This window comes from Carassius auratus, linkage group LG45M (genome assembly GCF_003368295.1).
Source record: "Carassius auratus strain Wakin linkage group LG45M, ASM336829v1, whole genome shotgun sequence".
Classification (NCBI taxonomy): domain Eukaryota; kingdom Metazoa; phylum Chordata; class Actinopteri; order Cypriniformes; family Cyprinidae; genus Carassius; species Carassius auratus.
This window is the reverse complement of record NC_039299.1, coordinates 266,600-280,785: the sequence shown is the minus strand read 5'-3', so window position 1 is coordinate 280,785 and position 14,186 is coordinate 266,600. Positions and strand designations below refer to the sequence as shown.

The window sequence follows — 14,186 nt, the reverse complement described above, 5'->3', positions numbered from 1 at the left end:
GGTTTGCAATAATAACCCTATTGTTGCAAACCTTATTTTATTGAAGACTCAAAACCATTCAAAAATAATATTATTTAAATAAAAAAAATCATTAATGGAAATAAAATATATAGAAATATATATAGGGATACTTAAATTTTATAATTTTATAAAAATAACAAAACAACTAAATTACAAAATAAAAATAAATAGTATATAATTTGATATATTTTATTCTCGGTTTGTCATGAACCATGCGAACCCAAAAAAATGTCTTCAGTGAAAAAAAATAAAAATAAAAATTAATTGCCTTTTTTTTTTTTTTTTTTTTTGCAATGAAAGTCAATGGGTGCCGGTTGTTTTGGACGTCATTGGCTGTAACTGAACAGGCTGAAACATTCTTCAACATACCTTCTTTTGTGTACTATCCCTTTAAATAATAAAAGAAATGGTGTCCATGTTTTACACCCTTGCCCTTTTGCATTAAATATTTTGACTTAATTGAATAATTCGAATAGCTCTGTTTAACACTTGTACCACGTTTGAATCTCTTCTGCAGATTTTCAGTTCAAGAAAACGCTCTAACAGTCAATAAGTTCCTTCTGATCCTGATTATAGGCTTGGAGAACAGGATTTTAAGCACTTTCAGAGGGAAATATCTACTTGGAGTGCATTTTCCTAAACCAATATGGTCGCAAGTTCTGTTGTTCCCAATAGAGTTCAATTGGAAATGACGATGCTTTTGGAGAACGCACCCCTGGTTGTCTAAATTTGACCTTTAAGACTCATAACAAGACGAATTACTCACCATGCATATACTAGTTCAATGCCAATTAGTATTTAATTAGTAATTAATCAGAATGCAAATGACAGGCGGGACCAGATTTGAAGATGTGAATGCATCCGAAGTTTATGATGCAGAAATGAATGAAAAAAAAAAATGTGCAATGCATTTTTACTGGAACTAAATGTTTGTGGACTGTTCTGTTCTTTCTTAAAAATGTGAAATTATACAATCTAATTTAAAACCTGCTGATTACAAGAAAGCAAGGATTGGATCCCGGAGACATTTACAATCTTTAACACCAAATTATATAAAAAACTGCACAAAGTCATTATGTTCAAACCATCTGATAATGAAACACGAGTCAAACATAGGCTTATTTAAGATCAATTTATACATATATATACTCCTCTTCATTAGAAATACAACTGTTTTCTATTTTGTGTGATTATTCGGTCATAAATCTGTAATTTACAATATTTACACATTGTACAATAATCGGTTTCCTTTGAAACAACATTAAAATAAATGCTCACAAGTTACATTTACAGGGAGTCTTTTATGGCTCCAAACATGATCCTAATTATTTAGTGCAAATGATTCTCAAAACCTGCCGAGGACAAAATATTTCCCCCAAATAAACATTCGTTTTCATTGTATTTATGACAAGCTTCTTGAAACGTGAAAAACATTCACGTAATACAGTAGTGAAAACCATCCAGTTATTCAGCTTTTAATTAAACTCATGGTACTTTCGGTCGTACTTCACAATATATTGCATCACAGTAATTAAGAGTTTGGCTGAAAACATGTTTAATTGAAAATAATGCATAAAATTTAATGGCTTAATTTGTTTATGCAAAATACATATTTTTTGCTGATTTTGGATTCCGGTTATACGACCGTCCCGCCGGGAGAGTTGGCTGGGTTTTGGGACAACAACAGGCCCTAAAGAGACAAAAAAAAAAGTGTTAAGGATGCATTAAATTGATCAAAAGTGACGGTAAAGAACATTTATAATGATGCAAAAGATTTCTATTTCAAATAAATGCTGTTCTTTAATCTGTGAATCCTGAAAAATAAACTGCATCACACTTTCTACTAAAATATTAATGTTTTTAACATTGCTAACAATGTAGAAATGTTTCTTGAGCAGTAAATGATCATATTCTTCTGATTTCTGAAGATCATGTGACACTGAAGACTGGAGGAATGATGCTGAAAATACAGCGGAGCATCACAGAAATAAATTACACTTTAACACAGATTCACACAGAAAACAGATGTTTTACATTAAAAAACTATTTCACAAATTTTAATGTATTTTTGATCAAATAAAAGCAGCTTCGATGAGCAGAAGAACTCATAACTCTAATACAACACAAATGCACACTAAAAAGTGATTTAAAAAAAAATTGAAGACCCTAGCAATTAGCTAAAAATGTGCTCATCCTCAGTTCATCCAGGTTGTACATGAGTTTGTTTCTTCGTCAGATTTGGAGAAATTGCATCACTTGCTCACCAATGGATGTGAATGGGTGCCGTCAGAATGAGAGTCCAAACACTTCCAGCATTAAGATGATTTTAACTCAAACACATAGAGTCTATAATCCATAATAACACTTCCTCCAGTGAAAAGTGCATCTGCTGTCGTCTCTCACAGATTAGTTTAGATCTGTTTAAACGCTGCTTGATCTGTGCAGATTTCTCTCCTGATTCAGACCAGAACACTTTTTCACTGGAGGAAGTGTTATTCTGGATTATAGACTCTATGTGTTTGAGTTAAAATCATCTTAATGCTGGATGTGTTTCAGGTTTTGTCTTCTACAGATGTTCACTGATGGACTGTGGATTATTTGGATGTTTTTATTAGACTCTCGTCTGACGGCACCCATTCACTTGCAGTGAGCAGTCGCTACACTCACCGCTTTTCCAGGTCGTGCCCAGGTGCAAACGAATCCCTCCTGACAGGCGGTGACCAGACAGTCCTCGAGGAAGATCAGCACAGTGAGTCTCTCCTGGGAGATTTTCTTACAAACCAGCGGCTCCAGCAGCGGGATTTCCTCCATGCGCGGACACCAGCTCGTTCCTAGCGTCTTAGCGGCCTGCGTTTTAGCCGCTCGCGCGCCGATGATCTGGTTGAGCTTGTCGCTGCTCTTGTTGCTGATGTAGCTTATGCTGTGATTGCGTTTGTGCTCCTTTTCCTGAGTCGGCTCCTTACGCATTTCGTGCAACGCTAACGTTGCGAATTTGTTGACGCTTTCTACGATGCTGTTGGCGGCTTTGCTGCTCGGGCTGCTGCCTGACGAGTGTGGCAAACTATTCGACCGCGGTAAAGGAGAATTCATGCTATTGTTTCCGTTAGAAATAGTTCCGGTTTCCCCGCTCATTGCGTTCGTAAGAGTCCTGGTTCTGGATAACGGAAACAGGATGTCTTCTGTAAGGTCCCATAAGCATAACTGGGTGTCCTGACCGACCGAGCCAAACCGGTACGTCACGCTAACGCCGCGTCCATCCGTAGAGTTCCTATTGGATAGTCTAGATTGCGCGCTATTTGCTCGTTCGCGACTTCCGTTAACTTGCACCTGGTCCTGGAAGTCTTCGTCGCTCGCGCAGAATTCTTCGCAGTCTTGAACGCTAGTGATGCAATGATCGAACGCCACGACGCTCACCCACGACTTGTGCCCTCGTCCGCGAGCGATAACCCGGGAGTCCGAAAACGACCAGACCGTCACGAGGTCGTCTTCCCCACCGGTCACTATGTAACGTCCGTCGGGGCTCCAGCAAACGCACAGGAGCCCGCCGAAGTAGCTCTTCATGCTGCCTTGCAGTTCTGCCGTGTCGAAGCAAAACACCCGCAGGAAGCCGTCCTGACCGGCGCACGCCAGAAACTTCCCGTCGGGCGAGAAGGCAAACTCGTTGACCGCGCCTTCGCCCACCGTCCAGCGGAGGAGAGGATTGCGGGCCGATTTGCTCTTGTTGGTGTGAACGGCGTAGCTCTCGCCCTGCTTCAGGAGCTGGTAATGCGGCGGAGTCGTTCCACAGGTGTGCTCCACATTGTACAGGTACAAACATCCGCTGCTGTGAGACACCAGGAACAGTTGCTCTGAACCCGGGACCCACTTTAAACACGTCACCAGGGACTTCTCAATTAGTCTCTGTTATAAAACAGAAACAAAAAAGAGAGACATAATTACAAAAGATGCAAAAACGGTGCAAAAATACATTTAATTGTTGTTGCAAACTATACAAATAAAAAAAAATTATAAAAAAATCGTAATGGTCCTAAATATATTACATTTTTATCAAATAAAATATTTTTATTTTATTTATTCGTTCTGATTTAATTTTGAAAATTAAAAATAATAAGAATTTATAATAAAGACATTCAAATTTGGCATCTTTAAAATAATATTTTATAATATATATATATATATATATATATTTTTTTTTTTTTTTTTTATAAAATATATAAATTATTTTTTTAATTTATGCAGAAATAAAGCTTATCTTCTTTAACATAAAAAACTTAAATTACTTAATTTAAAATGTAATGTAATTTTCAGTCAGAAACCCAAAGACCACACCTAGTCCAGATCTCTGACGTCACAATTAGCAATAAACAAACAAAGAAGTTCCTAGAATCAAGTTCAGGACTCACATCTTCATTAAAAAGTTTGCTGGTTTCCTTTTTGATGGGGTCAATGAGCTGTACTTGCCCTGTAGAGAAGCCCACGAGCAGCGAGACGCTCTCCGCTGTGGCGGTCAGCACGTTAGAGTCGTGACACGTGGGAAGTGTTCCCTTATACATCCGCTTGTCTACAGGTTTGCTCAAGTCAGCGGCCTGGTGAAATCAGAAATAAGCAGCAATTTAACATCTTCATATGCATGATCTTAGGCTAAAGAGAGCATGCTGTGCAATCTATCTGACTGATCAATTAATAAACACATGTATATATAAACATAGCTATCAGTTCTGGCAATTGACGAACACCTAGATGTCAATCCATGTTTGAAATATGAATGCATTTAGTGTCCCATTAAATGACAATGATTTATGCAAGGTTTTATCAATTATTTCTAATAAGTACTCGGTGTTGCTGTACATGTAGATGAAGAAGAGAAGTGGTCCAAGCACTGAGCCCTGAGGAACCCCGGTAAATTAAATGTAAGTCTGTTCAAAAATCAGTGAATATTATATTCTAATATGCATTAGTATATGCACTGAACTTTGAAAGTGTAAATAATGCATTTGGTAAACCACCTTAACTTTACGCATAATCCCAGATTATCCCATAATCAGAATGCATAGGATATTTTGGATGCATTTACATGTCAATCGTATTGCAACACAAAAGTTTACACTCAAAAGCCTTTGTTAATTTAATGCAACAGGTTGCACATTAAAAAACCTCATGCATAACTTAAAATCTGAGGATGCATTAGCACATAAACTGTGCTTTAAACAGTATTTATACAACATAATACATGTTACCCACTGATTTTGATTGTAAACACAACTATCATTCTTCGCAACCCTGTTTTTATACAGCCTATGTTCGCAACATAATGCAAGCCTCAAACAGTATACATAACTCTAGATCTGCTCCAAAGCAATGTCTACAAACTATTGCAAAGTGTATTAGCACTAAGTTATAACATCCCACTTTAACCGCATGCGTAAATCTCGATCTGCTCGAAATCAGCGACTGTTTTATATTCCATTTACATGGAACTTGGGTTGTAAACATTCTTTACACACATTGCACACTCTAACCCTTTTCTTGGCCAATGCACATTGGTTTTTGCACATGCATGTCTAGGTTTTATTGACATAAACTAATTTAAAGCGGACGAAAGTGTCCCAGGAGCTGTCACCATGTAGTTACCTTCCTGACGCCTTTATAAATGTAAAAGTAAAGCTCCCGGCCCACATTGAAACAGATTCTCTCGCCGTTACCGGATTGGTCGTTCACGTTCACGAACGAGACTTTCACCGGGTTCGAGCCCTGCGAGTTGAACGACACGCGGTTCGGTCGGCTGTACTCGGAGTTCGGCAGGAGTTTATAAACGCCCTCCCGTGTGCTGAACTGAGTTTTAATTTCGTTCGACTCCTTCCCACCTCCCTCCGACGCCATCTTCCACATTAGCGTTCATTCCGCCTCGTGCACGAGCATGCGCGCGCCCTCTCCTCCTCTGCGCGAGTACGACAGCGCTGCGCGTTCACGCGAGTCAAGTGAGAGAAGATACAGAAGAAAACACTGTTCGATCGTAGCATTATAAAAACAATTTGAAATGAATAAAAAGGCGAAAATATGCAATATGGCTATTTGAATTTGTAAAATATATATTTAAAATAAAATAAAAATATTCTTTTTTTATAATGCCTTCTGGACAAAATTAATCAAAAAAATGACGGATTTCAGTTCGTTTTTACAGTTTAATTTTTAATTAATTAATTTATTTATTCTTTACTTTTCACCAAATATGAGTTTGAACGTCAAATATAAGTTTCAGTCATACATGTCTAATGCATAAAGTTAATCAGCTTTTAACTGAGTTAAGTTTTTTTTTATTAATTCTCAAAAAACTGAATGCTCAAAAACTAATACAAAAAGCAATCAACAAATAAAAATAATATTCTATGACAACAACAAAATAAATAAAAAGCGGGTGTCTTATTCCTAACACAATTGCAAAAAACAAAAACAAAAAAACAATTCGAGACAATTTGAGAATTGTTTATTTGTCATTAAAAATGGGAAAAGAGTTACAAACATACGTCGAACGTCACGTAACGTAGTTAATATTCACGACGCACGATGCATAATTACATCAATAATAAGCAAAAACAATAATAAATAAAACTCTTATAATAAAAGTAGAGAACGCAATAAGACAAACACATGTCCATAAACAATTACAAATTATTCAAAAAAATAGAGTTAAGACTTTAAAGTATTTATGTTTTGTTATTGTTTCTTTTAATTTGTGCAGGTATTCACCAATTTCTATTTTAAAATGAGTAAAAGTAAATTTTTTTCTGTCTATTTACATATTTGGAGAAAGAATATTCCAAATATAATAATTAGTAAATTCACAATACACAACATTTTTAAGTCAACAGCATAGGCTTCTCATAAAAAAATACAAAATATATAAAAATAAAAAAAGTTGCAACTTAATCTTGGTACTTTTTTTTAACAAAAAAGCAACAACAATAAAATAGTTTTGTATAAATTACAGACATAAAGTAAATTCACAATACTTTAATTTTCCTCCACGTCTTTACAAAACATACTTTGCGATGACTTGTTTAACAGGATAAATCAGATCTTAGATGTCTGATGTGTGTGTAGTGTGTGCTTCTGGAAAAGCCTGTCAAACACACTGGACTTGTCTTCTGTCAGAGAAACTGCTGGAAACAGTGCAGCGCCTCCTCTGGACTGTTCCAGAATACAACACTGGGCCCCAAACAAACAAACTACAAAACATACTACACCCAAGTCCCGTGCATTAGATCACATCCCTGAGCTTTTCTCAGAATCAACTTCATTTGTATTTCATCTTTGTGTAGAGTGCATCAAAAATATAGTTTAAACCGTATGCATGCTTTCCCTAACATATATTTTTATTGAGCATCAGTCTTGATCATGACTGCATAAATGCCCCCCACCCCCCAAATTGGGAAATCATTATGTGAATAGTCACTAAATCAGTGTCATTAGCCAAAAATTTAATATGTTTTTCATTTTGGGTCTGTGTACTCTACAAAAGATGCTAGGTTATTATAAACCCAACTTTGGGTCAAAAATTGGATTAACCCAACCATTAAGTTAAATAGAATTTTTAACCCAAAAGTTAAGTTAGTTGGAATTTGACCCAAAGTTGGGTTGAAACAACCCAGGATTTTTTAGAATGAAGCAAAACAGGTCAAACTGACCCAAAACAGGAAGGAACTTTTTTTTTTTTACACAGTACGTGTTCATCATTTTTGTTATTTATTTTAATTATTTTATTTATTTATTTTCATTTTGAAGAGTATGTTGGTAACGAAACAGTTGCCGGCAGCCATTGTACTCCATAATAGTCTTTTCCATTCAAGTCAATGGCTACCAGCAACTGTAGGTTACCAACTTTCTTCAGAATACATTCTTTTGAGTTCAACAGAGGAAATAAACTCATACAAGTTTGGAACCACTTACATTTTTGGATTAAGGTTGTTGTTGTTGTTTTTTTTGCATTTTGTGCCAAGTTGCATGGAAACCATTGGGGTCATTGACCTTCAACACAGTTCCCAGCAGTTTAAAGAAGACCAGAATGCAGCAGGATGGGAAGCTTGACCTCACAGGTGATTCGAGTCTTTATTGTGAATTCTGGCACCTCAAAGCGCTGTGATGTTTTGCAATGCTTCACTGATTCAGCCAATAAGCATTCAAGACTTTGCTCGCACCCCGCTGAAGGTCCATGTGGCCCCCGGAACATTCCGGCCCTGATTGACAGACACCTCTTGTGACTCCCTGCCCCAAAAAGGACAGAGGGGGTATGAGGTAGAGTACGCCCCCCTGCCGCCTCGCCGGCTCTTACTTTAGCTCTCTATCCCCCCTCCTTACTCTACTGGACACGCTTCTAGAACTTTCTCAACAGTGGGTTCCAGAAACTTTGCTCACATGTATATAAAGAGTGAAGAAGGCCTGATGCTCAGCAGATACAGCGAAAGCAGCGACGAGAAGTCAACACAAGTGGAGTAGATCTCCATACGCCAAGAGGATTTTTACACCGACGCTTTATACAGAAGACAATCATCAAGGTAATTCAACATGCTTGTTTTTTATCTTCATTTAAAATGCTTTTAAAAAATGTTACAATTGTATCAGAACCATTTGAATGGCGTTATATTTATTTATTGATAATTTTCTAATTTTTACAACATTTTCCTTACTTTAAGAATTAAAGCTAAAAAACACGAGCAGCTTCAATGCGTTGCATTCAGAAGTGAAGAGCACATGTCTGCAAGCGTGTCGGCTCTTTTCGGACAATTTGTTAAATCGGAGTAACTTAAAATATTATCCTAAAATGAGAATAGGTCGTATTGCATTAGTAAAACCCCCAAAAATGGGGTAAAAAGATAGTTCAGGTCACATAATTGCACCATTTGCCTGCTGCTTCTGTGACATGTGACACTGCTTTGAGATTCACAGAGACAGGTGTTGAACACGTGCTGTGGATTCGACGGAACAGCTGTTGCTTCTTTATCAATCATTTAAAGTCTAAACGCTTTTGGCCAGAGATAATTAATAATCTTTTTTTTTTCTTCCCACCGTTTGAGTTGAATAATCTTTAAGTTTTACTTCATAGGAATTTTAGAATTGTAGTTATAAAAGAAACAAAAGCATTGTGGCACAAAATATTTATAGTATTAAATATCTGTGAATTTCCAGAGGAATATGAATAAAAAAAAAGATATATATCTTTTTATCTATATATATATATATATAAAATTATTAAAATATCACTAAGTTGTCATTTCAACATCTATGTTTAGTAAAAATAAATATAATATCGTTATTATTGATAACTAAAATTTAAACTAAATCAATAAAATAAAATAATTGTTAAATAAAAAACCTAACATTTTATTTCGGCTAGTTTACCGAAGCAACAGCTCTCATTTTCATTTAGTTTAATGGTATGTACTAAAATAACTATATAAATATAAAACTATAATACATAAAAAAAATATTATTTAATATTTTTACATTTATTTTCAACATTTTAGTTATTAATAATCTGTGTTTTTAATTAATAAGAATTTGAGTGATGAAAGTAAAAAAACTTTAATAAAGGATTATATCATAAAACATTTTAGTATAAAATATATTTAGTTCACAGGCGTAATCCAAAAAAATACATTTGTTTGTTTTTTTACAAATATATTAAGACTTGATATTCTAGAATCCTTATTTATAATCCTGATTATGTATGTTTTATGCAGATGCCTGAGAACGCCACACAGCCGATGATGGAGGAGGAAGCAGAAACCTTCGCCTTCCAGGCTGAGATCGCTCAGCTCATGTCTCTCATCATCAACACTTTCTATTCCAACAAAGAGATCTTCCTCAGGGAGCTCATCTCCAACTCTTCAGATGTAAGTCAATCAGTGCGTTCTCCGTTTATGTGCCAATGTTCGTTCCAAAAATGCAATGCATATATCTTCAAAACAGGCGTTGGACAAGATCAGATATGAGAGCTTGACGGACCCTAGCAAACTCGACTCATGCAAGGACCTGAAGATTGAACTCATCCCCGATCAGAAAGAGCGCACGCTTACAGTCATCGACACCGGCATCGGCATGACCAAAGCTGACCTCATCAACAACCTGGGAACCATCGCCAAATCCGGCACCAAGGCCTTCATGGAGGCTCTGCAGGCCGGAGCGGACATCTCCATGATCGGTCAGTTCGGAGTGGGCTTCTATTCCGCCTACTTAGTGGCCGAGAAGGTGACGGTCATCACCAAACACAACGATGACGAGCAGTACATCTGGGAATCTGCAGCTGGTGGTTCCTTCACAGTGAAGCCGGACTACGGTATGAGCCCTCATAAGTGTTACTTGGTTTTTTTAGTCTATGAAAGGACTGGAACTTGACTTATGCATTTGCCTTGAAATTACAGGTCCATCCATTGGACGTGGCACCAAAGTCATTCTCCACCTTAAAGAGGATCAATCCGAATATGTTGAGGAGAAGAGGATCAAGGAAGTCGTGAAGAAGCACTCTCAGTTCATCGGTTACCCCATTACGCTCTTCGTAAGTCCTTGTACTTTGGTACAAGTACTGCAAACCTTGCTTCCTCTCCACTTGAACAAATAAACCATGGATTTTCATCTTGCAGGTTGAGAAACAGAGAGAGAAAGAGGTTGATCTTGAAGAAGGAGAAAAGGAGGAGGAGGTGGCGGCCGGCGATGAGAAAGACAAACCCAAGATTGAGGACTTGGGCGCCGATGAAGATGAAGACACCAAAGATGGTCAGAACAAGAGGAAGAAGAAGGTCAAGGAAAAGTACATTGATGCTCAGGAGCTGAACAAGACCAAGCCCCTGTGGACCCGTAACCCTGATGACATCACTAACGAGGAGTACGGCGAGTTCTACAAGAGTCTGAGCAACGACTGGGAGGACCACCAGGCTGTTAAGGTTGGTAGGAATATTGAGTCAGAAATGGATGGAGATCTTATTGAGTAGACTAGATGATTAAACCACCAATCGTCCTGTTTTTAAACCATTAATTGTCTTTTTGTTAATCCCCCAATCATCTTGTTTCAAACCACCAATATTCTTGTTTTTAAACCACCAATCGTCTTGTTTTTAAACCACCAATCATTGAGTTTTTAAACCACCAATCGTCTTGTTTTTAAACCACCAATCGTCTTGTTTTTAAACCACCAATCATTGAGTTTTTAAACCACCAATCATCTTGATTTTAAACCACCAATCGTCCTGTTTTTAAACCACCAATCATTGAGTTTTTAAACCACCAATCATCTTGATTTTAAACCACCAATCGTCCTGTTTTTAAACCATCAATTTTCTTTTTGTTAAACCACCAATCGTCTTGTTGTTGCAGCACTTCTCAGTTGAAGGCCAATTGGAGTTCCGCGCTCTATTGTTTGTACCCAGAAGAGCCTCTTTTGACCTTTTCGAGAACAAGAAAAAGAGAAACAACATCAAGCTGTACGTGCGCAGGGTCTTTATCATGGACAACTGCGAGGAGCTCATTCCAGAATACCTCAGTAAGTGTCTTCATTTGCAAACAATTCCTAGAAATTATACATGTGATATTAATTTGACGAGTGAGTTTGGATGTAAACGAGTTCAACTTTCTTCACCAGACTTCATTAAGGGTGTTGTGGACTCTGAGGATCTGCCGCTCAACATCTCCAGAGAGATGCTTCAGCAGAGCAAGATCCTGAAGGTCATCCGCAAGAACCTGGTCAAGAAGTGTCTGGAGCTCTTCATCGAACTCTCTGAGGACAAAGACAACTACAAGAAGTTCTACGAGCAGTTCTCCAAGAACATCAAGGTGTGTTCACTTTTCGAGAAGTTATTGAAAATCACATCTATCATATTTCCAGGCTAAAATGGCTTTTCCCAATTGCAGCTGGGCATCCATGAAGACTCTCAGAACAGGAAGAAACTCTCAGAGCTGCTCCGCTATTACACATCATCTTCTGGAGACGAGATGGTGTCCCTCAAGGACTATGTGTCTCGCATGAAGGACAGTCAGAAGCACATCTACTACATCACTGGTTAGTATTTGGGAATATTCATTTAAACATTATTTTAACACACAATTCATTTTCTTATAAACCTTGCTCTTCTTCTTCTTCTCCAAAGGTGAGACTAAAGATCAGGTGGCCAACTCTGCTTTTGTGGAGCGTCTGCGTAAAGCCGGTCTGGAGGTGATCTACATGATCGAGCCCATCGATGAATACTGCGTCCAGCAGCTGAAGGAATACGATGGCAAGAACCTGGTTTCAGTGACCAAAGAGGGTCTGGAGCTGCCCGAGGACGAGGAGGAGAAGAAGAAGCAGGAAGATTTAAAGGCCAAATATGAGAACTTATGCAAGATCATGAAAGACATTCTGGACAAAAAGATTGAGAAGGTATGAGCCGTTAGCATGTTAGACTTTGGTTTTGAAGTGCACACTCTTCAGAGCCAATAAAGGATACTGTGTCCAAACAGGTCACGGTCTCAAACCGTCTGGTGGCTTCTCCCTGCTGTATCGTCACAAGCACCTACGGATGGACGGCCAACATGGAGAGGATCATGAAGTCTCAGGCCTTGAGGGATAACTCCACCATGGGCTACATGACCGCTAAAAAGCACCTAGAGATCAACCCCGTCCATCCCATCGTCGAGACCCTCAGAGACAAAGCAGAAGCTGACAAGAACGACAAGGCTGTGAAAGACTTGGTGATCTTGCTGTTCGAAACCGCTCTGCTTTCCTCTGGATTCACTCTGGAAGACCCACAAACACACGCCAACCGCATCTACAGGATGATCAAACTTGGTCTTGGTAAGATGATGGATGACTTCAAAAATTAAACATTTATACACACTAGCCTAGAGTTTATCACCATTATTAATGCATTAATAGTTATTGGTAAAATATCAGTCCACCACTACACTCTCAATTTTTTGCATCTAGAACCATCAATAAAACCTTTCCAATGCATAGTGGGGAAAAAAGAGTCTTAAGATGATTAAAATGCACTTCACACTGGGAAATAATGTTTTTTTTTTGAATTGTCCACTTAAACATTTCAGTCCACCATTAGACTCTTAAAAATAAAGGTTCTTTATTGACTTTGATTCCAGGAAGAACCTTTAACATCCATGGAACCTTTCCATTGAACTTAATGTTCTTTCTAATGGAAAAAATAGGTTAAAATGTTCTTCACACTAATAAAAAATGATTCTTTTAAGAACTGTCCAATGAAAGGTTCTTTGGGAAACCAAAAATGGTTCTTGTAAAGCCTTTATTTTTAAGGGTGTAGTCATAAATGAAATTTCATTGTGAAAAAATGACTTAATTATATTTAATCTCTTCTCTTTCAGGCATTGATGATGATGAATCTACTGTAGAAGACATTACTCAACCTGCTGAAGAAGACATGCCGGTTCTAGAAGGCGATGAAGACAGTTCTAGAATGGAGGAAGTTGACTAAAGAGTTTAAGTGTAAATAGTGCTAAATTGTTAATGCATTTAATTTATTACTTTTGTAAAAACAATCCAAAAGAGAAACGTTAACTAGCTAAATGAATTTCTTGTAATGCTTTTTTTGTGTGTTTGTAGTTACTGTACCAAAAAAAAAAAAATCGAATTTTCTGACCTTTTATAATAAAAAATTTTCGTTGTTGTTGTTTTTAGTTTTTTTTTTTTTTTTTTTTGTAAACCAAAGATGAAAGTTTTTAATAAATGAATGATAAAGATGATCTGGAGTCACTTTTTATTTCGCTTCAAACGATCTAGAAATTTCACCTCAGTTTCGGCCACGCCCCTTTAACGGTTGTAAACGGAGGCGCGCGGGGATGATTGACAGTCAAGCCCCTCCCCCTGCGTCCATTAGAAAGCGTTGAGAAGATTCGAGAGATTTCTGGAGCGTCCGCGCTCCCGTCTTTACGTATATAAGAGGATCCCCCGGAGCTCAGTGACAGCTGAAGAGAAAACTCTACAAGCCTTAAAGACAGCAGCTTAATATAACTTACTCTAACACACCGTTCAAGGTAAGAATACAGACTCTAAATAACATCCCGACTCGCCAACTTTTATCTCTTTTCGCCGTGATATTCGCCGTTTATTCGCGCTTCATCTGTTCGTCAACACTCTTTTGACAGTTGAGAAACCGCTGCGCTAGTTT

General features: G+C 37.6%; 2 protein-coding genes across 4 annotated transcripts; one reads left to right on the top strand and one right to left on the bottom strand.

The window, feature by feature from the left end:
- Positions 1 to 801: 801 nt before the first annotated feature.
- Positions 802 to 6,018, bottom strand: LOC113068518 (WD repeat-containing protein 20-like). 2 transcript variants are annotated; one of them, XM_026241248.1, is made up of 4 exons: positions 5,653 to 6,018; positions 4,425 to 4,607; positions 2,689 to 3,921; positions 802 to 1,711 (listed from the first exon to the last, which is right to left on the bottom strand). In XM_026241248.1, exons 1-4 carry the CDS (start codon positions 5,908 to 5,910, stop codon positions 1,658 to 1,660), a joined length of 1,728 nt encoding a protein of 575 aa, XP_026097033.1. In that variant the 5' UTR covers positions 5,911 to 6,018; the 3' UTR covers positions 802 to 1,657. The 2 variants fall into 2 exon arrangements, with proteins under 2 accessions (XP_026097033.1, XP_026097034.1); XM_026241249.1 differs by lacking the exon at positions 802 to 1,711 and having other exon boundaries at positions 3,783 to 3,921; positions 4,483 to 4,607; positions 5,653 to 6,015.
- A 2,388-nt stretch (positions 6,019 to 8,406) lies between these two features.
- On the top strand, positions 8,407 to 13,644 carry LOC113068517 (heat shock protein HSP 90-alpha 1-like). Of its 2 annotated transcripts, XM_026241246.1 has the most exons (11): positions 8,407 to 8,573; positions 9,759 to 9,911; positions 9,988 to 10,354; positions 10,440 to 10,573; positions 10,659 to 10,958; positions 11,389 to 11,554; positions 11,654 to 11,844; positions 11,923 to 12,070; positions 12,159 to 12,427; positions 12,508 to 12,841; positions 13,384 to 13,493. In XM_026241246.1, the coding sequence occupies exons 2-11, from the start codon at positions 9,759 to 9,761 to the stop codon at positions 13,491 to 13,493; spliced, it is 2,172 nt and encodes a 723-aa protein (XP_026097031.1). In that variant the 5' UTR covers positions 8,407 to 8,573. The 2 variants fall into 2 exon arrangements, with proteins under 2 accessions (XP_026097031.1, XP_026097030.1); XM_026241245.1 differs by lacking the exon at positions 8,407 to 8,573 and having other exon boundaries at positions 9,753 to 9,911; positions 13,384 to 13,644.
- Positions 13,645 to 14,186: the final 542 nt, after the last annotated feature.